We start from the raw sequence: 25,145 nt of genomic DNA, 5'->3' as shown, positions 1-25,145 counted from the left end.
GCCTGGTTTTTATCTGCATGGATTTTGAGACTGGTTTTGAGTTCTTTATTATCATATGCGCAAAAAATTGAACCAAAGCAGTCTTAAACTCCCTTCAGCAGTGCTCATTAAATATGTAGGCCTATATTGAAAAGGAAAATCACAGAAGTAAATGCAAAATGAGAATCCACGTTCAAAATGTAGGGCTAATATATAAATATAAAACAAATATGAAAAATGGTTATATAAATGTGTGGTAGACAGGATATCAAAGGGGTAAAAAAGAATGCAAACAGGAATGTATCATTACATTACATTACAGTCATTTAGCAGACGCTTTTATCCAAAGCGACTTACAATCAGTAGTATATTACATATCATTCACCCATTCACACACTGATGACAGGCTACCATGCAAGGTGCCACCATCAGACTCTAACTAACATTCATGCAACATCCAGTCCACACCGATGGCAAGCCTTCAGGAGCAACTTGGGGTTAAGTGTCTTGCCCAAGGACACATCGACTGCCGAAGCCGGGTATCGAACCACCGACCCTCTGATTGGAGAACTACCTTGCTCTCCACTACTCCACAGCGCCCCTATCAATGTATAAGCATATGAGATGTAATAAATATATATAGGTAATATAGCCTACAGAGGTGCAAACAGTTTGTAAAACAGTGAGTTCAAATATAAAGAAGAATAATAACATTATAATGGTTTAGTGGCATAGTGATGAGTTATAGTAATTTTATTTTTTTTATATTATTTTAATGAGACTAATTGAATACCATAGCATCTGAAAACTGTGAACAATGAATGTGAACTTCTTCATTAAATTATTATTATAACCTTAAATTCATAAATAACAATAAAATGCACTGTGTAGCAATGGGGAACAGAAGCTGCCTTTTATTCATGAAGTGTGATCATCCTCTTTGATGATTCCTATTCATATACAGTAAATACTGTTATGCATTGATTAGCATCAGCTAATGTAAATCATCTTCTATCCATCTCCCTCTTTCTCTCTTTCTCTCTCATCTCTTCACTTACATTAGATGTTAAGAAATGCATGAAGCAAAAATAGCTGTCGTGGCCTGATTTAATAAGTTTCAGCTACAAAAAGTCAGCCAGTCTCTATTATTTTCTTGACTGCAAATTGCTTTACGGGCAGAATAAATGATGAGTGGAACCTATAGAATTAAAAATGAGGTTTGGAAAAGCTTGCAACTTTTATGATTTTTGCTGCCAGGTTCCAAACAATCGCTTCACAAAGTCAATAGGCCGTGCTGAAAGGACATTAAGCATTGACTCAAAAGATGGATTGATAACAAACAAATCTGCAAACGCGCATACAAAAATAGATATTGAATTCCTGATTATTGTGATACTTTATTTCAAATACATCCCAACCTTATTGGTACCGCAGCATGTTTACCCTTTCTGTTATCTGCTATGACTCTGCTCTCTCACGCCTCTATGTCCATTTTGTGTCCAGATCGTGGCTTTGGGTTGGTGTTTCGGGAACAAGTCCTACCTGAGGAGCAGCTGGAACATTCTGGATGGGATGCTGGTGTTGATCTCTGTCATCGACATCCTGGTGTCTCTCATCTCCAATTCTGGCACCAAGATCCTGGGCATGCTCCGAGTGCTGCGGCTGCTGAGGACCCTGAGGCCGCTGCGGTAAGAGGCGTTCAGGGACGCCTCACAATACTTGTGAAAATCCATAGTTGGATGTACTTTGTGCTAGGTATTAAAAGGCCAGTACTAACCGACCACACATTTTTGAATCTCGCCATTTCCGAGACTCATGGGATTATAAAAAGTGGATGTTTTGTTTTAAAATGGAAGTGGAACAAACTGAGCTTTCGCTCAGATCTGACATGTACAACCTTTTGGAGCTTTAGTGAGATGTGTGTGTGTATTTTTAGTGTGTGTATTTTCGTGTGTGTAGGCATTTAGTTAAGTGTGCATTGATATGTGAGCATGTACACAATTAGCATATATCAGACAGGATCTTCATGTGTGTGTTCTCCTCGGTCCATAGCTTTAGCTTCACCGTGTGTTCACGCCGTTCGTGTGTGCGGCATCACGCTCGACTCGGCCGAGAGCCGCATGCTCGGTGTCTCATCTGGTGAAGGGGAGCTCTGCAGGCTTTTCCCTCTCTTTGAATATTCATCACAGTCCTGGGGAAGAGCACACAAATCAAATATTCATTTTCTCCCTGCCAAATTTACCCACTAAACACGGCTGATCTTTTCCGTCTCTTTGCTTTCATAACTTTCACCTTTGACATGAAAGTGAAATCTTCTGCCCGAGACTTCTAACGCTTTTTCCTGCCTTCAAACTATTCTTTCTTCTTCATGCTGGAACATTTTCTGTCCCACATCAGACCTCAAGTCCCTGTAATGTAAACAGTGAATATAATTAGGTGGGTCAGTAATAGGGCTCTACCAAGTGCAGCCAAACATTGTCATTATTTTTTTCTGTTGAGGTTTTTAAATGAAGCTTTAAATGTCTGCCGTCATCACCAGTGTCAGGCAGTAGCGGCGCTACAGCTAGCAGTGCTAGCTCAACTCCATTTCTCATTAGCGTGGTGGTAATGTCAGCATTTTCTGATTGCTAGGTGAAAGGTGGCAAAGGGTGAGGATGGAGAGGACCTTCCACGGGATTATTACACATACACTGTGTAGTTATATACATTTTCTATAGACAATTTAGTACACTGTGCATTAGTGCAAGGCAGATATTTCTACGGCATTAAGGTGTATAATATCAAAAAAATATATGTCTTTAGACTCTGGGGCAGTTTTGTTTGTGCCATTAATTTGGACATCAATATCATTTTTCGAAGAGCAAGGACGATTTTTCCTATCTTACGCACTGCAAATAAGGGCCTCAAACAATCCCGTTGTGCGGAACTAACATATTCAATAAGTACACTTATTTTGTACATCAACTCAATGGCTCTGTGGTCCGAACCAAGACGGCAAACTTTATTACTCCTTTCAACATGGGCAAAGGCAGCACATATTAGATCCGCTCCTTCCGTTCTTACCTTTCACAGTAAAAGCCCTAGAAATATACACTGCAAAACTGTTTACCAAAGGGAACTCAATTGACTTATTTTGCATTTACTTTATTTGTGCCCCTGCTGTGTAAAGACCTTATAGCCTCCCCATTTGTGGGCATAGTTTGATATGTATGTTTGTATTACTATTGGGTCACCCTCTCTTAGTTTGAGCCATCATTATTGTCAGTACCAAAAACGTTAAGAGATTTGGGAACACTGCAACATAATCCCAGCTCCAGCCAAAGTAAATGGTGAAATGATTACCCAGACTGGCCGCGTTTACAGACTCACTTCCTGTTTCAAGTTTGACGTCCCGTGCTTACAGCAGTTCAGTCAGCCTACTCATGTGAAAATAGATTTTTATGTGTATGTAAAATATGAATAGTATTGATGTTTATCACCTAGGCTCTGACCTCGTCACTCCCCACAAGGAAAAGATGGAGTCAAGCTCAGCAGGGAGTGGGTAGAGATCATAATAACTTCCCCCCTATAGGTGAACATAGACACAGAGCCTAGTAGTGAGGGGGAGGGCCTTTTCAAATGTAGAAACAGCAGCAGCAGACAGTGCGTCAGCAGAAGAATAATCAGATGATTCAGACAACATACTCCAACATACTTCAGAGTGTGGTTTGCTTACCACTGTGGTGCATGATTACTGCAGTTAAAGAACTCTGAAATGAAATGTTAATGTGACATTAAAGAATGCTCTTGCTGTCAGACAAGAGGCTTTCTAATTAGATCGGGTGCATCTATGACAAACTGAGCTCTTGATAAGAGTACCTGACTCTAACTGCTGCTGAATCCTCTCATTTAATCTCCAGAGGCCAGCGAGGCTGAAGCTGCATTAATGTCGAGTAAGGGAGGTTTTAAAGCCAGATATTAAAACATGAAGCAATTACAAACAGGAATTGGACAACTTCAAGTTTGTGGGGTATTCTCATAGGCAAAGGGCAACATTTTTTCTAAGGATTAATGTCTACAGTTTGAGGAAAATGCAAAATGGCACGGAATTATGAAGACAGCCAGAGAGTGAGCTAGGATGAAACAGGAGAGGATGGGAATAGAAAGAGGAATAATCTGAGTTTGGTTGCTTAGCTCTCCGCTCCACTGAGGCTGCAGATGAGTTCCGCGAAAGCAATACTGTTAAAATAATTTGTTACGGTCGTTATTAGCTTTCAATCCAAAAGGAGGGACGCAGCATTAAAGGCTACAGCATATTAAGCTATTAATGTGCTACTGTGGGTCTACTTTATGTCTTGGTATCTGTGTACTGCAGGTACTTAAAACGCTGTTAGAGATAATTCGGTCGGGTCAACACAACGTTGAATTATTGCTTCGGTTCCATTAACGCCATGTTTCTTTTTAAGTAGCGATTAAACATTCCTTTGGGGAGCACAACATTTGTGGAGCTACTGTATGAGTGCCTCTGCCAAACCCAACAACAAAAACCTAATCTGTTTATTCAAATGGTTGGTTTGTTAGTTACCTAAGATGCACTCTATACACTGGTGAATTGGAGGCTGGTGGCAAAAAAGAAGTTGTAAATAGTCTGTGGTAAAACTGGAACATTTGTGGGAAGTAGGCTATAAAATTGGCTCATAATCTTAAACTCACTCACTTACTTCCCGGTTGTTTTGGGGACAAAGTGCCTGTTATAGAAAACACCATCTAACATAGCGGCGATCTGCAGATCTAAACACAATGAGGTCACAGAGTGGTCATACTGTGCATGACCACATCAGTTGGAGACATGTAACCGCAGTTTTGTCAAGTCAGCGTTTCCCCGAAAGAGTGTGGGCTTTACCGGGACGTCCTCCCTCTTAAAGTGCCAAAACAAAACTTTTTCCCACTATGGCTTTTCCGAGTGGTCTCATTCTTGGCACCGCCATCGGAAAGACAACCAGAAAGCTTTCTATTTTCAACGTAACCTACGACTAGCGGCAAATTTAGCGATTTAGGATTATTAGGAAAACGGCAGGAGATGTTATATTGTAATTCTTTCCCAATGCTGCTCAGGGTAATCATAGTCCACAACTTATCTGCCAACAGCAGGGGGTCTGTCCCTCTCCTCTTGTAGTGCAGTCAGTCGCTCCCTTGCAACCGACACAACCACTAAGCTTTATGCAAATCAATGTGCAATGGGGTCATCAACATGCAAATGAGTGTCTGGCATCATCTGGCAGATTTTAGCGACTTTTGGAGCTAGTGCGAGCTACCTTTATTAATAAAGAGTTGGCAAAACTGCACAGGAAACACTGAATTTTGTCTGTCGTCACTTACGCCACTGGGAATTGGTAAATGCAACAACTTACATTGATATGCTCTGGTAACTGGGGATAGCTACTGATATAGAGCTGGGAAAACAAAGGTGCTATGCTCTTGCTCTATTGGTTGCGCAATGGTTGATGCACCTCCTATTTGCTGTAAATCAAGCCTTCATTTTCGCAGGAGATTGCAACCAAGTGGCAGACAGAATTGCATAATGAAAGCAAGTTTAAAGGGAACCAATCCAAACGCAGACGGTGTCATTATTGTTCATTATTGTTCATTGTGCAATCAACATTTACTTCATAATGAGTTAAAGCTCAAAAAAGTAGCACTAAAGCTGACACACACACTAAAAAAAGCATCTTTTCTTCATTTTAGTCTTTCATCCCAACTCAAGTGTCATCTCAGACTAAACTAAATATGCTAGGTAGGCTAACTGTTTGCCACCATCAAATGTGAAGAGAGACCTGTCGCCCCAAAGGTAATATTCCGCATTATCAAACGGTAATTTGACAAAACAAAAATTTCCATCTTCATCTTAAGTGCAATTCATTGCGAATCAACAGCCCGAACTGTTTAATTGTGGGTAATAGGCTCATTCCTGGGTAATCAAATCGAGTTAAAGTCAAAGTCTCTCAGGAAGACATAACTAAAAATAGCAACAATTAATGTTTGATATTAACTGATATTAGGCGTGGCATTAAAAAATAATGTATTTAACAGCTGTAAAGTCTGTTACAATATGTTTGCCATTTTGTTAGGCTTTAAAGGGATATTGCAGATTTTTCAAAGTGGGGTTATATAAGGTTCTTATTCATAGGCAGTGTATTACCTTCACTTGCTGGTCTACCGCTGCCACAATTGGTTAGATTATTTTACTTTGGAGACTCCAAACTAACCCTTTGTAACACAATAGACACCTTTCTTTTAGATGTCTAAAATATGTTTTCATGCTGCCCCCCTCCACATCAGTATATAACTTAGCTCCTGTCTGGTTCTCCAAACTTGGGCCTTACAGACCGCCATCTACTGTAGGCTATCCTTTTAAACTATCCTTTTAAAGTTACAAACTGTTTTTTTCCCTCCAATATATTCTCTAAATTGTGCCTGTCAAACATACCAAAAGGCAGAACCAGCCTCGACGTTCTGCTTCTCTGTTAGTTTCGTTATCAGCACTCCAGCTCGATTGTGGCAGACTCGCCCCTCACTTGAATTAAATATGAGCTTGTCTCTGTTTTCCCCTCTGGCAGTGCAGTGCACGCTGGGTTCACGCTGGCTGCGTCGCCAGCATATTCCCGAGTCGCTCGCTACATGTGTTGTGTGTGTAATTGCAGCAAGCAGGTGACTGTTATCTGTTGGTTTGTTGGTGTGCAGGTGTCTGCTTCTGTTTGTTTCTCGTTAAGAGATATAAATGACAACGTTGCAGAGAGCAAGAGAGGGTCCAGGGGGGTGTATGGGCATGTTGTGTGGGTGTGTGTGTGTGTGTGTGTGTGTGTATCTGTGCATGTGACAGAATGATGCATCAGCTTTGTTTATCAGGACACACACACACACACACCTCTGCAGTCATTCATCAAACCCACAGCAAGAGCTGAGAGCCCCAGGGAGGTCCCAGAGGTTGGTACCCTCTGTGTCACCAAGGGGCACCTTCATGCCACCCAACACCACCTACTCCTCATTGACAGCCCGTCTTCAGCCTAGAAACCCCTCCACACCGCGGCGCCTCCTTTAATTGGACCTGCCCCCCCACTGTGGTTGACCCCTGTCACCTCAGCCTTTGAGCTCATCCGTCCAATGTGGTCATCTAAAGGTTTAGACGCTCGAGTACTGGTGTCTAAGCCGTTTGAACCCTCAACACGTAGGTGACACGTGACAGCGCTGACGGAGGCCAATCAAGCCGGCGCATAATTACCGAGCTTCAACACGTTTAGATCACGTTTGTGTGAAACCCTAATTCATTGGCTATCAGTTGGCAAATAGCATTGGCATTCTCATTTACAGACAGGTATGAGAGCAGTCAGTGGTAAATTGTGACAGCTGAAGAAGAAGGACAAATGTAGGCTGAAAAAGAGGAAGATACATTTACACAGCAAGGTGAAGCTTGAAACAAAGTTTAGAAAAAAAACTGCCTTATTTTATATTCCCTCTATATCCCCGCTACCTACCCGCCCTCCCCTCCTCCCTCTATTCCCTATTTCTATCTCCCTGCGTCTCTTAATTACACCCGGTGTTTGCACTGTGGGAACACGCCTGCCACTTAGTGCCCGACTTGTTGTTCTCTTTCCTCAGTGCCAGGGACACGCCGGTGGAGGAGAGAGAGACGGGGGGGATGCATGTGTGCAGGTGTTGTGCATGGCGCCGAAACTCCTTTCCGCTCCTTTGTATAGCACACAAAACAAGGACACGCTGGGAGCTGCTATGAGAATTATGCAGAGAGGTAGATCAGAAGAAGAGAGGAGCAGACTTTTTCTCCCTCCCTCCATCCATCTCCTGCTCATCCTCTGTCCTTTTTTCATGGCATATGCAATAGAGTTTATGGAGAGGAACCCGTCGCAGTGTGTGTCCTTCATGTGCGGCATCATCAGAGTGTATTGACTCCGAATGAGAGGCTCGTCTCTCCTCGTTCCCCCTACTTAATAAGCTTTTTCACTTCACGAGTTTGTCAGAGCGGAGCTCAAAAGCCAAACATGATGAAGAGGCAGAGCGGTTGGCTTATGGTTTTTCATATGCAAAGCAGGAATGTGTGGGGACTTTTCTTTTGCAGGTAATGTGGGATCTGAGGGGCTGAGCTGTAAACGATGAGTTTCTGTCCTTGACGGACTCTGCAAACTCTCTGACTTCCACAACTTAGACTTTTTCTTCTTTTCTTTCTCTCATTTTCTATATTAATTCTCCTAGGTACTTTTTCTTTTTCGTCTCACTTTCTTTTCCGTAACTTTTTTAATTGTTTTGCAAGACATGAAGACTAATGAAAGGTTGACAAGTTGAATAGATCAGGAGAAAGAAAGGATTCAAATGAACAAATGAAAACCACTTTGAAACATCAAAACTAGCTTAACATTTGACCGAAAAAAAGGATGTGTCTGTAACTGATTCTTTCAGTGTTTCGCATTTCTAGTTCACTGTAAAGAGATACGTCATAACTGCTTAAACAGTCTTCTCCAGACAAATACACTGACACTGGACGTCAATCCTTGCCTCTGGTGAGGAAGCCAATGTGTACATGTTCTCATAGCAGCACAGCTGAATCTACCCAAAAAAGGAGACACCTGCAGCTGCAGCTCTAGAACACAAGTACCCTCTATAGCTCAGCAGTGGTACCGCATCCCAGCACGCTCTTCAGTGTCAAAGTGCAAAGTGGTGAGGCGAAGCCATCGGCTCGTTATTCTCTGATCTGGGCTATTGATCGGTGGTTGGTCCCGGCCCTTTTATTATGTCATGTCTTCTCTTAATGTGCTATTGACTTTTCCTTCACCCAGCTGTGTGCTCAGGGTAAAAGATACAAGTTAGACAAAGACTAATAGACGGATAGAGGCAGAGCAGAATATAACCTTAACAACCTCTTTCTCTTTGCCTCTGTAGCATTGTTTTTCTTCTTGTATCATCATGTGTGTGTGTGTGTATGTGCGTGCTCATGCATGTACATCCGTTGTTTTCAACATTTTAGATGTGTCCTGTTTCCCTGACTGCAGAAGTGAAAAGAGGCAGAAAGAGAAGTGAAAGTGAAAAAAATGTTGATATTAAGAAGAGCTGGAGTGAATGAAAGATAAGATAACTTGTCTGTAAGCCAACAGGTGTTTTTAGCTCGTGAAATGTGTGAGAATGTGAAGGAGGGTTTCTGATTGTGCTCAACAAGGGAAAGTGTGTGAGCAGACAGGGTTAGGGCCTAGGGGTGTGTGGGGGTTGCTGGTTGGAAGGCTGCAGGCATACCTGCTCCATTTGGTACGAGATGCAGTGTAAGTGACCCAAGCGTGATCCTGCACATGCACTAATATCCAATTACATGCTGTGTTTCAGTGTGATCAGCAGAGCCCCGGGGCTGAAGCTGGTGGTGGAGACTCTGATGTCGTCACTGAAGCCCATCGGCAACATCGTGGTCATCTGCTGCGCCTTCTTCATTATCTTTGGCATCCTGGGAGTACAGGTGAGAGGGGAGGGCAAGGAGGGGGGAGGATACTGACAGAGACAAAAAAGGGCAGTTTAAACTGGAAACATTATCCTTCTCCTACCGCGCTGCAGCAGCTTGACTGAAACAAGTTGACCATCAATTTTTCACTTTCTCCTCTTGGTAGTACTTACATCTCGGGATTTTAGCACAAAAATATATTTTTCCATGCGCTCTGTACATTATAATTCACACACTAGCACATGTATCTATGCTTATCTGGTCATACTGGAGCTTTCATGGCTAACAGCCCAAGGACCAATCTTTACCAACGAGCTATGTTCCCTTGGCGTATTTACGACTCCTGCCTACCAACATGTTTAAGTCCATAACCAGATGTCCAAGTAAAGCAGTGTCACAGAGGGTTAATGGTTGTCACTCATTAAAGAGTTTCCATAGAATTCACTGCACCTTTGGTGTGGAAAACGGCTAAATGTTGGCAGTACGAGTATGGTTATTCAGTGATATTTAATTTATTCATGATATATTTTATACCAAGCAGCAATTGCTGTCTTATGTACTCGAGTTTCCAGGTATTGCTTTTGGAAGACCCAAATCCCAGCTAGTAAATATACATACACAGCCAGCAGGCAGGTAGCTTAGCATAGCTCCATCCAAAGGTAACAAAATCCTGAAACATAATTGTATGAGACATTTCTGAAACTAAACTTTCCACAAACAGCATCATTTTTATTTTTTTTTTTTTACCACTTTTCCATTGAGGTTCACTGTTAAAAATAAAGAGCAAGTCTGTGTTTTTCTCCCCAGCTCTTCAAAGGGAAGTTCTTTGTTTGTGTAGGAGATGATATAGTGAACATCGCCAACAAGTCAGAATGTCTGGAGAGAAAAAACAAATGGGAGAGACACAAGTACAACTTTGACAACCTGGGACAGGTGAGGCCTCAGATGTTCCAAGATTTCTGGTCAATAAATGCGTAAATAAATGTTTTGTTGAGCTGCTTCAATATTGGGTTTTTGGAATCGTTTCAGTGTTTTATGTATTTTTATCACACCGCGTCTTCCCTTTTCTCTATTTCAGGCCTTGATGTCTCTGTTTGTTCTGGCGTCAAAAGATGGCTGGGTGGACATTATGTATAACGGACTAGACGCTGTAGGAGTTGACCAACAGGTAAATAAATATATATTCAAAGTCTAACACAAAAACACACATGTAAAGTATATCTGTAGCACATATCATTTGTCTATAGCTGAAGAAAAAAATTTTGGGGACATCTTTTCAAAAGTATTTATTCTGTTAACTAAACTATAATGTAAATTGCGCTTCCACTGTAAATGCCTACTAATCCTCCGTATCCTGTGTATGTTTCAGCCTAGAATGAACTACAACCTGTGGATGCTGCTCTACTTCATCTCCTTCCTGCTGATCGTGTCCTTCTTTGTGCTCAACATGTTCGTGGGCGTCGTGGTGGAGAACTTCCACAAGTGCCGGCGCCACCAGGAGGCGGCGGAGGCCAAGCGCAGAGAGGAAAAGAAACAGAAACGCATGGAGAAAAAGAGTCGGAGTAAGGAGAAGGAGCTGGCTGGTCGGTAGTCTTTCCACATCTTTCTGAGTCCTGCTTGATTTGAGCCTGAGCCTACTTTTTTTTCTTTTGCTTTTTGATTTGGTTTGGCCGAATCCGGAAGAACGCAATTAGTGAGCTAGTACCAAATATGGTTGCTATTCTGCGGTAGAACCTCCCCTTTTCCCCCTCGACCACCCTCTTTCCCTTTCCTTATAGGCCCTCCGGCTAGTTTTTTGTCCGATGGTCACCTGTTATGGCTCTGCAGACTCTGCTACAGACTGTGGAGGCTCTTCTTCAACTCCAGCATCAAATTGATCAAGTTGGATTTTAAGAAAAGCTTCCATAATCAGCCGGTTTGCAAGAGCTAGGACAGCTGACCGCTGGCATTAGACTCCCCCCACCTTTCCCTCCTCCCTTACCTTGCCTGGTTTTCCATAGACGCTGTGCTTGGGATGGCCCCTTGGAGCATGCCCGACAGACGGGGGTTGCATGGTAGTGGGTTTACAGAGCTAGAGGGAGGGGGAGTTGTTGATCATTTAATCGCCATTAACGAAAAACAAGACGACCCCCCTCCCTTCCCCTCTTCTGCATGTGGTTTAGTACAACCGAAGGGGCAGGGATAGACTAAAATCTGGAGGACAATGAAGAGTTTCCCCTGTAGTTTTACTGTAGCATACGACTTTTTGTGGATCGAGTGCCTATACTTAATCCAAAGGCACTTTATCAAATTTCTACAAGGAGCAGTGGACATTATTGTTTTCTTAAAGGCCGTCTATATGACATGATCGTTTTATTTGACAATAGGAATGTTTCCATCAAACTCTTGAGAAATACAGATGGAAATTGATCTTCCCTTTTCAGGAGGCATCTGCCAAGGGTATCCAACCAATCGTGAAACACTCCCAGACCCTTGCTCACTCAGTCTAATACATGTACACTTTATACCTTGAGGCCCCTTGTTTTCTTGAAAGCACACAGAAATCTTCATATTTTTAAGTTCGTGACCCTGTTTTTGCTTCTTCCTTTACTGATTTTTGGTTGAAAAGGTTTTTTTTACTGGCTTGGTTTTTTGCCAGTAAACCTTTTCCGTAGACAGTACGGTTTAGGGAGGAAAACAAGACTAGATGTTGATTTATTAGCAAAATAGCAAGACAAAAAGGCTGGTTGCTTATAGAAAGAGAAAGCTTACTGGTGCAAGTCATAGAATCCAGTTTGTAAGGTGGTTGTAAGCATCGGCTTTGGTTGAAGAACTTCGGTTTGAGAGTCAACGGCTTCCTGGTTGTTACAAAACGAAAAAGTGTTAATTCAAAGAACTGGACTCAGAATCACTGGAAAGACAAAACATAGGAACACGAAACCAGCTTAATCTGTCATCGCTTCCTTCTGGCCTTACTCCATCCCTCTTTCCCTCTTCCTCTCTCTTTGACTCTCTTCTGTTTCAAACTCTCAGTCAACCTTCCTTCCTTGCTTCCTTCTGCTTCTGTCTGACTAACACGGTCTCATTCCTCTAGATTTATTGGTTCCGGGGGTGAGTTGGGCCCTCTCTGAAGGCACATTGAAAGGTACAGAGTTTCCAGCATGTTCTGTGTGTCCCTTTAAACACCTCACCGCCACCGACCACGACCACCCACCATGGTGGCTAGGGTTCTAAGTTCTATGATCATCGGAGGTAGGGCCCCATCCCGCGTCCCCGCCTCCCTGCCTCTCTCCCATCAGCTCTCAGTCCGCTGGACATGCTGTTACCTGTTTTCTCTGTCGTGGCTTTGTCTTTCTCAGCACTTCCACACCGTCCGCGATCCATCCACAGTCCACGGCACTGCAGCGCTGCACCACCAACACCACCACCTCAAGAGAAGGAGACTCTTGTCGTGTTAAGTTGGCAGGGAAACTGAGATGGGGAAGTGGTGAGACAGGGGTACTGAGGTGCAACAAATGTTGGACTTGTTTGTAGGTAAAGGATTCCAGAGCGAGTTTGCATCATAAACTAAGAGGCACTGCAGTCCAATTATTCTTTCAGAACCCATTTAAAGAATAATTCCAGTTTACTACATCCTAGGCCTTTTTTTTTATAGTGGTATCCATCTTTTCTGTTGCTTGTGATAATATTGTGCTCTGCAAAGTAATTGCGGAGATCTGGGAAGGGTAGGGTAAGAGATATGAACACTAAGTATATTACACAGGTTTTAGACTAAAGCTTTGATACATCCAGTAGATGTTGAGCTATTTCCTTGAGTAAGAGAAACATTTTGACCTGCCGATTGCTCTAGACAAAAAGACAGGGGATCACCAAAGCCATTGGAGTTCCTCTTGGAACCACGAATGTCTGTACAAAATGGATCTGCAATCCATTAAGAAGAGATATTTCAGTTTCAACTGAAGTGGTGGACCACATCCAACCGACACTTCCGTTCTTAGAGCCTTGCCAGTAAGGCTAAAGACAAGACTAATGGTCAATAGTCATGCCAGCATCTCGGAAACCATCAGTTTTAGGCCTGATGATGATTTAGCCACTGTAACTATAAGCTAATTTTAAGCTAATAATAAAAGACATTGTCATTAATGCTAGCCGTTGGGTTCCAAGATTCAGTTTCGGCCAACGTGTTTTTCTCTCCACACTGACTGTTAATCTGCAGACAACCAGCTCGACTCATGATTGGTTAGTACTACTCAGACTACAAACAGACTGCAAACGGAAAACATAACTCAAACTTGAACTTAAGACTTATTAGCTCTAAAGAAAAAAAGTAGAGCTGAGGTTGTGGGAATGTGTTGAGTTTTGACAGTATTTGGTCTTTAACCAAAGTTGAAATGTTGAATTGATGATGGAGCTAGATAAAAAGTTAAGGCATCACCAAATGTGATTATGATTCATCCTGAGGGGAACGTGAAAAACTTTCGCGTAAACAATGTGGCTCTCAACTATGGTAAGTTGCTGGCCAGAGTGTGGGTCAAAGTTGAACCGAGAAGGTCTGTAAACTATAATGGATGTTTATAACTGACAGTGCAGGTAATCATCTACCTAATGCCTTTGTTTTCTCTTCCAAATAAGTTTGGAACCTTTTCTGCTCATCTGACTGCTTGTGTTTTCTTGCCCGTCTGACTTGCTACAGTACAAGATTAATATTACCAATAGGAATGATGGCCAAAGCTCTTGTAATAAGGTCCTAGTTGTGATAGCTTGGAAACTTCACTGAATTGTGTTTCTCTTAATGTCCCTTGTAATTTCAACCCACTGCTGTTACAGTAGATCAGAGACCAAGAGATCAGAGAGTTTGATCAGGTTGAACAAATGGTGCCATCTTGGACGAACAGATTCTCTCTGTTGCTAACATTCTTTAATAACATCCTCTTTTAAAAGTCACTGGCCTCCATTCAAGGGCATTGGACCAGAGAAATTCAATCAAGAGCATTCTGTTATTTTCCCCATTGAGTCTGTGCTCGACTTAAAAGCTTAATTTAAGAGGCCCAGCGCCAAAATATGTAAATGGAATCACAGTAAATTAAACTGCAATAAACTCTGTTAGTGTATATAAATAGTTTTTTCTGGCTGCAATCTCCACAGCGTTGGCTCCAAATAGCTTGTTGTCGCTTACAAAGAGGGCTTGAATAGTTTCTGTGGTAGAAAACAATCTACTTATAGTTTATCCGACATGCATCACTAGCTTACCATTATTGAATTACAAGCTACAATACAATTAACGCTCGGGCCAAACTGCATAAATTAATCTCCACCTAATGGCTGATTTACTACAACACAGTGTATAAAGGTCACAAGCCGTACAAACGTTGTTATTAAGCGATACCACAGCAGGTTTGTTAACAGCGGTTGGCTCTTGTTGGGCTTAAAGGTCATCTCAGGTCTGTCTGAAAACTCCGACTGGTTTTCTGGCACGCATGGTGGAACTGTCGCAACTTGTTTCCATGGCAATCAGCTTAAGTTATTGTTATGATAGGTGCGAGCTGCTGGAGTGGTGTGTTAGAGAATGACGGCCCCCTTCTCTAACTACTGAGTGTTTGTGCGTTGTGCTTGCGGTTCTGTCTTTGTTCGCACATGTATTACCAAGTGCATTATCTGTAAAATAGGGACACATTCCTGGAGGGTACACTTGAATGTGTGTGTGTGTGTGTGTGTGCGTGCGTGCATATGTGAATGTATCGGGGGGCAGATAGTTGCAGACCAGGTTGTAAAATATGCAGGAGCAGCTCTCATCCCCAAATCCCCTCTCCTCTCAGTCTGGATGAGCAGGACCCCCTCGCCCCGTTGTTGATCCTATGCGGCATTTTACGTGCTTGCAGTGTCTTGTTTTGTTATTTTTTACCCCAAGGGCAATGACAGTAGTGCAAAAACACACAGGTAATACACACAGTGTGTTACTTGTGTATTTGTGTAAGCGATGTAATAATACATTTTCAGAATTTTGGAACTGACTGTAGTATTGGCTCTTGTGATATCCTTAGTTTGTGTGTGTGAGCGTGCACATGTGTCATGCGCAGTGCATTTAAGTCTGAGTGTGCAGACTCTAATCTTTAGCGGACAACAGGAACAAAGAGCGGTGGGGAGATGATGAAGGAGGCACCTTAAGATTTTGACTTAGATGACAATGGAGGAACAAGGAGAGATACAGTACATGAGGGTGGATGGGAGGATGGTTGAGTTGCACAAATCCACACACAGATTCAAATTGTCACTATGTAACTATAGACATGCATGGGTAAGAAACACATGTAATTACATCAGAGCTGTGTCGACTTGGGACTCGAGTCAGCGCAAGCCTCAGAGACTTGACTTACTTGAAACTCGACATCCTGAAGAATCACATGGTCAGCATGCTAAAATGCACACAATGACAATACCTAAGATGTTGTGGATGAATGTCTTTAGCTAATTTAATGGCAATCCATTCAGAAGTTTCACATTTCACTGAATGCTCCAAATTTGAGCCCGGTGAGGCTAATGTATTACCACATTTCATGATAATCCATCAAAAATAGTCAAATGTCCACCAAAGTCATTAGGGTTTCTTCCTCTGGAGACCATCATTGTCTGAACCAAAGTTTGAATAACTCACCAACAGACAGACAGACAGGCACACACACACACACACACACACACACACACACACACACACACACACACACACACACACACACACACACACACACACACACACACACACACACACACACACACACATCCAGGTCTCCTTAGTTTCCCCTCAGGGTTAATGTGAAGTGTCTCCCTTTTTTGAGTTGGACTTGTTGTGTTGAGTCATGCATTTTGCAGTGAGAATGCTTGTGACAGACACATCAAGATAAGCTACAGTACACTGCACATTCTGTATGCTGCAAATTGTAAATATAGTTTGGTATTACTTCCCCCCTCATTGAGCTATCAGGAGGCGGCGTGCTGGATGTTTTGACCGACTGCAGCTTGTATCAGGGTAATGACGCTGTCAGTGTTTCTGCACTAGTCTATAGGCTTCTGGCCGCTGTTTGCAGCAGTAGCAGTATAGCTAGTGGCAGTTTCTCACAAGTGTACTCCCTAAAAACTCAATATGACGCCATGCAACCTAGATTATTACAGCCAGTATTTGAAACATATACAGTAGATAGGTGAGACAAGTTATCAGCATAAGATAAGGAACCTATGAAACATACGTATGGACACCCATGATGTGACATGTCTTTACTACTGCAACAAATGTTCCATTTTATTATCTATAGGTATTTCTTTTTGATAAATTTGATTAACCGTTTAGTCCAAAAACATGTCAGGAAATAAATGCCCATCGCAAGTCCTTAGAGCCCAAATTGTCATCTTCCATTTGCTTAGTTATACTGAAAAATAGTTAAAAAAACTGAAAGGGTAACTGATTCTACTGATACTACTTATATGTAAAATAGATAAGAAAAAAGACAGCTTTACATCAGAAAAGCTAGAGCTTATCTCATGCCATTTCTCAAAGTCCTTGGGGAGCTCTGTGCTACTAATCCAACCCTGTTTGACAGAAGTTGTGTTTACATGCTACTGATTTGTTTTGCCAGTTCCATTTTGTGGGAAGCGTAGTTGCTGCCAGGATTCTATTTGGTTGGAACGGTTTGAAGCACCACACTCTTGTGCTGCCTGGATGTTGCAAGTGGGTGGTCAGGGTGGACGGTGGGTGTACAAAACTTTGTCACCAGAGACTGGTGTTCACATCCTGAGTTCTGTGTGTGGCTAGGTTTCAGGCAACAAAATCCCTTTGATTTAGGATAGTGGAACATCGTGTTTTTGGCTTAACTTAATGTTGTATGTTGACTTTTTTCACATCAAGCCAGAACACAATATGTCTCTAAGATTTAAGGTTATTTAAAAAATATATATATTATTTTATCCAAGTGCCTTCAGTTGTTAACTATAAAAATAAGTTGAATCATTGTTTATTTGCTGGGAGCAGGTATTCTATTGCAAGAGATAGGAAAACAAATGAAATATGGTATCACTGAGCATTTAGGAGGTACATTCAGTGTCAGTGCAACATTTGCATACAAATTATGGAGATGTGTTTATCAGTTATCTGTCAGGGCGCACTTTTACAGATAAAGTTAATGATAGCCTAACAGTAAATTAACATCTCTTCTCCTCATTTGTTCAACTGCTGAACTTATTTACTAATCAGAAGGTGTGCTTGCAGACGTCCCAAACAGTCGAAGCACCCAAGAACTATCACTGAATAAACTGCCTGTATGTTAGTTGTTTTTTTGACATAGATAGCGTCAACCTTAACCACTGAATATGACGTCCTACAAAAATCATTTCTAGGACACAGAGTTGAAAACAACAATTAACCTTGTACAAGATGCCACCTTGTACTGTCTTCACTCCAAAAGTTTCAGTGCAGGAAATACTGTGAGTAGTAGAACAGTGAAGTAGAAGAAAAACGTTGAGTTCATAGTACTAGCTTTTAGCCTTTAATTAGAGGGTGTCCACATCATATAAAACATGCGAGAACTGGATGAATTACATTTTTCTATTTGCGTGTGTGTGTGTGTGTGTGTGTGTGTGTGTGTGTGTGTGTGTGTGTGTGTGTGTGTGTGTGTGTGTGTGTGTGTGTGTGTGTGTGTGTGTGTGTGTGTGTGTGTGTGTGTGTGTGTGTGTGTGCCATCCTGGTACTCGTCCAATAAGCCAGTCAGAGAACTGTGGCTCTGCCATGTTAACAGATGGCCCTCAACTTCCCAAACCGGCTGAACAGATCCACACTGCAGCCCAGGCAGCTCTGGCTGGGTCAGCCCACACATAGAATTCACTCCATCACAACACTTCCTCATCACATCTCGCCCCAAAAAGTCATCTTAACAAGGAGTACATGTGCATGGACAGAACAACATATAAAGCTCAAACACTGCCAACAGTGTGGTCATCTTCATATTTACTGTTTGTGGCCGTCACACTGTATGCAGCCATTATTTTCAAGATGGTTACCCTTGAACTGGATCATTTTGACCCCAGATTTCATAACCTCTCTTGGTGGCCGTGTGTTGTGTATTTAATTGCTGATTGCCAGCGGTGCAAGGTAAAATAGTGAGGCCACTTATTTTGTGCTAATCAATTTTCAAGTACAGTACATAGTGAGCCTGCACTTATTCCTACAACTTGCTGTAAATCAGCCTCCCACTCAGAGTCCAACAACAGCTCTTCCCTGCTGTTCTTTTCATGTTGTGATGATGTTACCAAGCTAACTGCACAAAGCCAGCGACCGCATTGGAAGCAAGACCTCAAACTTGACCTGAGGAGTTTATTTTTCATTTTTAAATAAACAAACACAGTTAGGTTTGCATTCATTTTATTCTCACTGAAACAAATTGTGTGTATCCTTGAGACAAAATAACACTGAATGCATTTCCTTCCTCAAATAACATTTTTTGGAAAAGCTGTCTTATTCTTTCATGGCTACCTTTCAAGAAACCATCTGTAGGACTCAGCATCACATTGCCCATGTGCGAGTGCGTCTTACACAGCTTAATGGGAACCAATTTGTTAAGATACCAATCAAACAGCTTCAAGCTACCCTGTGGAGTTTCTGAACACTAGGAACACCAGCATGTGATTTATTAATTTTCCTAACAAGTGGAAACAGACCCGATTCGTTTCATTCCCCTGCGACTAGCAAAACACCCCATAAACAACTATTTTAGTTGCTATATAATATAGCTAAGGTGATATTATAGATCCTAGACAAAACTGAAAAAAAACAAAAAACGGCATGGCTCAAAAAAGTCGCAATTTCAAATCTGTCTACTACTTCAGCACCATGAACAGCGTCACTTGCTCTATGCTCAGTCAGTGTGTATGTATCGTGCACTCGCTCATGTTATTCTGGCAATCATGTCAAGAAACGTAGCGTTGGGCCAGCAAAGGCAGGGGCAAAGACTGAGAGCTAGGTTCACTGATGTGAACAATGAGCAATTCCAAATGAAAATGGCTTAGCAAATGTTTTATGAGGAAACAATAAGGAAGAAGAGCTAATAACTGTCTTTTATATTTTGATAGTGATCTTTAACCTCTCATGGTAAAGTACTTTTCCATGAGATGTTCATTCCCACATTCAGTTGAGGGGCCATGGTGGAGTAAAGATACAGCACAGGGAAATTTGCAGATCTAAGCTGTTTTCAAATTGAACAAGCCTATTAGGTAGCATACTATTCACTGAAACACTAGCACATTATGTTTGCTGGTGCATTTTATGTCTTAATGCAAATCAAAAATATGAATATTGACCAAGTAATAAAATAAGTGACGAACTGACTTAACTTACCTGACAACATCTGCTCATATTAAACATAATTAGAATACTCCAGTCTAACATTTAGGATTATAGACTTCACCATAGAAAGAAATATATTTTTGAAACTTTAATAATCCCAAATGCGGGTCTGATTTACTTTGAGGTTTGCAAAGTTTTCCGACCTTTTGAACCTTTTTTTTAAGTCCACCAAAATATATGTAAATGTTACGCTAAGCCACATAAGTCTTTTTACGTCTCAGGCCAGTCAGTTCTACAGTCAGTGATAAAATAGAATAGGGCTTTAAACTTCCATAATGGTGTTATCATTTGCAGAAAGTGAGCTTACAACTGTGCCGATAGTGGAGTCAGCAGCCGATGTGGACAATGTGACTGTTGTGTTCTCCACGTAGATTCATAAATCCTCATCACCTTGAGGTCGGTAAACAGAGTCCTCTCATATGTTGTGCTGTTAATCTCTGTTGTCACTACACGGCCAGCAGTCAACAGCAACATGAGGATAATAGGATCATCTCCTCACCAGCGGCACCACACAAACACACATACACAGACATCCAAAAACATAAGTGTGGGTAAATGCGGAGCAGCTTGACATTCCATGAATAGCTGTTCTTCATCTACAGTCTCGCACAAACACACGCACACACACACACACACACACACACACACACACACACACACACACACACACACACACACACACATGAGCCAGACGGTGCCAATCCTTAGCTGTATCTGGGTCAGAGCTAACAGAGATGAATCTTACTGAAGTTTCACATTGCTCCCCTTTCTTTCTTCCGTTTCTTCTGTTTCTCTGTTCTAGAGATGTAATTAATAACACCAGTCCTTTAGGGAGAGGGCGAATAACAGAGATAGGGAGAGGTGGGGGAAAAAATCTCAGAGGAGAGGGGGAACAGAGTAAGAGTGACACACATTGGCAAAAAAAAGTCTCAAAGACGCAGATCTAGGGGTGTAAAAGTTTAATGCCACAAGGTGTAGGTAACAGTGTTACGTGAAGAGTCAAATGTGATGAATCTTTCATAACTTTTGGGGGTCAGCGGCGAATGGAAGCCATGTTTCTGGAACTGCTTGGGGGAGCGCCGCTGGGTGTGTGTCGAGGTTTCACATCAGCATCCTAAATTGCAACAGTAAAGTCAAACTCCACCACATGATGAATTATTGTTACTTCATCCGGAGAGCAAGCTAATGAAGCAAATTTGCCTCCTGGAGACATTAGATATATTAGTTAATTCACAAACAATGCGCGCACGAAGGACTGATGATGGATATGTACTGAGTAGGTGACAGAAACAGAAACTAATGGACGATGTTGACATGCCTGAAAAAAGAAAAAATCGAAAGTAATATAATTACTAATAAAGCTCATTCATTTCAACAGAAAGGAATGTTGTAACATTAATAATTGCTTAAAACCAACATACAGTATATAGTTAGTGTGATTGAAAAGCTGTTGGAAAAAATGCCCCCGAAAAACGCACGGCATGAATGTTTCATTTGGGAAACTTTTTCTCTATGAATATTTCATCTGCAGAAATGTCAAGGAGAGACGGCACAGAGCAGAGAGGCAGACAGAGTCGTGCTGTAGTGCTGCCCTGCTGCTCTCCATGTAGTGATGAAAGAGCCACGGCATGGACTTTGAATTTTCCTTCATTTCTACTGAGCAGGGGTTCTCTGTTCAGTGCAGTACTTAAGGGACAGCGGCGCTTTGAGCTGGATGCTAAAGACAGCATGTTGAAACGCTAACATGCTGATGTTTAGCAGGCATAGGGTTTAGTGTGTTAGCATGCTAACATTAGCTAATTAACACTTGACACTATGTGCAACTTAAACTGATTGGAATGGCGTTAGTTGGGTCATAAATTATTGGACAAGTGGTGGCAGCAGATTAGAAGTTCAAGTCTTACACATATTTCACTCAAATCAAGTAATATCAACCTATTGGTGGTGCAGTAGAGGAAAAAACAAGGGATCACCCAAGTCGCTAGGCTTTATTATTTGGGGACAATGAATATCATAAATTTCATGTCAATCCGTCAGTGTTATTTTCCTTAACGAAAGCTATGACTAAATATGTTCGTCAACAAGCTTTTTTTTTCATGACAAAGACGAGACGATGAGAAGGCACCTACCAAATTAAAAACTAATTTATATTATATTAACATGCAAAATTGTTGACAAAAAAAAGACAGGATTAAAATGTAGTTTAGAAGACAGAGGCTTCTCCAAAATGTATCTTTATTGTCTTTGATTTGACAAAATACAATGGACAGTTTTCTTTTCGCATTACAGCAGTTCAGTTTCTTGTACTACTAAATAGTTACACTTTTCTCCTACAGTTTAAAAGTGAAATGCTTGGACTCTTAGTTGTTTCAAACTTGACAGGATGAGGTGGACTAAATATGATAAAAATTAACGAGGACATTTGACACAGGACTAGGACTAAGGTCGTGGTTACACTTTTCAATGTGTCTTTTTGTGCCAACCCAATGTGAGCTAGGCCACATTAGCATGCAGTCTCAAAGGATCGGCTCCAAATGTGAGAAAGATCTGTTCTAGGAGCGTACAGACCTTCCAAGAATTTTTTCCTGGCATGATCGGATGTCAAAAGTTGCATTCAAAAGACAAGTGTAACCACGGCATAAGACTCAATTTACAAAAAAAAGCTGACAAAATGAACACTTCAATCCATCCACTAGCTGCTGAGATATTCAGTCAGGACCAAAGATGTGGACCATCGGACCAGCCATCAGACAACTTTATCTTATTTAGAGTTGTGCCACTCGCAAAGCAAAAAACAAAACCAGCAAAGCTTCAGATAAATTCATGTGGTGTGTGGTGAGTGGGAATTATTTATCCAGTTCAGCACATTTCAGTTGAACTTTCCTGTTTCCTACTACCTTTTTTCTATTTTCTGTATTTTCTTTGCCTTTTCCAAGCAAACTTCAACATACGAGACGTAGAGAGATAACTCTGTTTTTGATGGATGTTTTGAGTTGGTACAGGACATATTCAATTATGCTCATTTCTGACCGTCAAGGCTGAACAATCAGTGCATGTTGGTGGAAAAAGTCATTTTGTGTGGGGCGTCTAGACTTAGTAGGTTTCAATAATCTGTTTAGTGATCGACTAGAGGGATTATGTTTGACAGAGTGGATTAACAACAAGATTTATTTTAGCTAATTCATGTTTGGTTTATTGCTTCAAAGGCGTTTCATATTGCTTTCACGTAAAACATTGCTTAAATGGGTCCAAATCCAAGTCTGGACACTTGAAAGTTAGAAAGCCATAACCAAGGTAGGCTAAGATATTAATATTATCCATTTTACGAGGACTTCTTCCCTGACTTGCGTGTCATAGTTGACTTTTGACAGTTGATATCGTTGTTCTGGATATAAACTTGGATTCCACAAAGGGAGAATGGGCGAAACACTGTCATTATACTGTTGAAAAGCTTCCCATCGGTCTGTACCTTGTCATCACTGTTATTCCTGTTGCTTCGCCGTCCACTCACGCCGTCCAATCGCCTGCCTTCACCATTCAGTCCCCCATTTCAATTGGTCCATCATGCTCAAGTATGACTCAGAAAGAGGTGTGTCAGTCTACTATGTGAACCAGCTCTCTGTGTGTGTTTTTGTGTGTGTGAAGGAGTGCAGATGAGTGTGTGTGTGTGTGTGTGTGTGTGGTTGTGTGTGTGTGTAGGTGTTATCATGCCCTGTCATTTTGAATGATGTCATGTTTCCTTATTTCTTTGCCTGTTTTCTACTGGACTCCCTCAATCTGCTCTGCTGATCCTCTCTGTTGTCCCCCAGTTTAATTCATTTCTCTTTTCTATCGTTTGTCTGTGTTCTCTCTATATTTGTGTCTCTCTCTCTGCTGGATATTTAAGCAAGGCAGCAGAGCATTCGGGAATTCCAGTTAAATCTTGTTTTACAGCAACTGTTTGTGTTGACAAATGTTTCTCTCTTTATTTATTTTTTAGACTCAGTGTTTGCCGGATTTTCAAATTGGACGTCCGGTCCCTTAACATTGACACATTTTTCCTGGCAGACACTGAGTCTCAAGGTTTACTACTGAGCCATTCACCATGAAGGACAGGGGGCATAAAAGCAGCCGCAGCATCCAACCAAACTACTGCCAAAGAAATTAGAAAATAAAACCATTTCTACTCATTTCCATCCAGATCAGTTACCTTGAAGTGCACCGTTGCTGCTTTTACGGCCCTTGCCCTGCTCTTTATATCACAGCCACTCTTTTTATCATGTGGGTTCCAAACTTTAAGTCCCTACATCTCATCCATTTCCCCTCAGCCATACATATTCATACTCCTTACCCTAATATTCCAATATCCGTAAATCTCTGATGGAACTACAAACCCATAGAGCCTTCGGAGACGTTCAGAGGAGATCCAGCTAAGCAGAAAGCATTGCACCAATGAATCGAAGCGATAGTGTCTCGTGTTGTTTTTGAGACTCATGGTGAGGCCTCCTTTTCATCGGAGTAGCTGGCACAGCATCCTTTCCACTTCACAACCTACCGTAGACACCGCCACGTGATCACCACATACTGGACAGCTGTAGGTCCGCTCCGTTCCAGACCCATTCTTTACATATCCAATCCAACCCAACCTGTGCTCACCCACACAGTCACAGTATAGCCATAGTGCTGTACTGTGCCTTTCCCCCTCATCGGCAACCACAACCGAGGACCCTTACTGTGTCTGTATTTCCCAACAAAGTCCGCCTCGGAAATGTATGGATTATGTTTTTGAGCGTGGCCGCGTCCAAAAGCAACTCCCAGGCCAAATCTTCAGCCCTTAACATCTTCACCCCCAAAGGTGAGCTAAGAGTACGCGTCCACGAAGGAGGAAGGTGAGTACACTAGAGAGGCAAAAGGAGGAGGAAGGCTCTTGGGGTTGTTTTTGGACAGGGAATTATTATTTTTTTTAAGTCTTTTGTTTTCACTAACAAAGTTTTTCCTTCTTGTTGTCCGTCGGACCTCAGGCAGACTTTCAATGGGGGTTCTTAGATCTCCTACAGTCTGTAATGTCATTAACTAAACCTAAATCTGAATGGCCACATGATCCAGCTGCTTTGCATTCCAGTTGTGCTACGGCTCAGTCGTGGCTCCGTTACTGTTTCAGTGTCCACAAGAAACATTTCAGTTATAGAGCGTCTGTTCTGCATCGGACACATTCCTAATATAGTTTGCAAAACTCAGATCAGGCAATCTGATTGGTTCATAGCCATGATATATAAACCACCTGTCGTTAAATTCCTTTGCACTTTTGGTATCATACCGCGTCTGAGAAGAAAATGTTAGACTAATGTG

The 25,145-nt window shown here is 41.8% G+C and overlaps 1 protein-coding gene across 1 annotated transcript in view; it reads left to right on the top strand.

Moving 5' to 3' along the window:
• Positions 1–25,145, top strand: part of cacna1g (calcium channel, voltage-dependent, T type, alpha 1G subunit) — a 234,277-nt gene that overhangs the window by 180,870 nt on the left and 28,262 nt on the right. The window contains 6 exon segments of the mRNA XM_054599520.1: positions 1,483–1,667; positions 9,343–9,469; positions 10,259–10,384; positions 10,530–10,619; positions 10,821–11,013; positions 12,525–12,575. Of these exon segments, the coding sequence (XP_054455495.1) occupies positions 1,483–1,667; positions 9,343–9,469; positions 10,259–10,384; positions 10,530–10,619; positions 10,821–11,013; positions 12,525–12,575 (772 nt within the window).

The sequence above is a fragment of the Anoplopoma fimbria genome, chromosome 5 (assembly GCF_027596085.1).
Source record: "Anoplopoma fimbria isolate UVic2021 breed Golden Eagle Sablefish chromosome 5, Afim_UVic_2022, whole genome shotgun sequence".
In the NCBI taxonomy this organism is placed as follows: domain Eukaryota; kingdom Metazoa; phylum Chordata; class Actinopteri; order Perciformes; family Anoplopomatidae; genus Anoplopoma; species Anoplopoma fimbria.
Note: the sequence above shows the minus strand (reverse complement) of the source record. Positions and strands in the feature narration are given on the sequence as shown.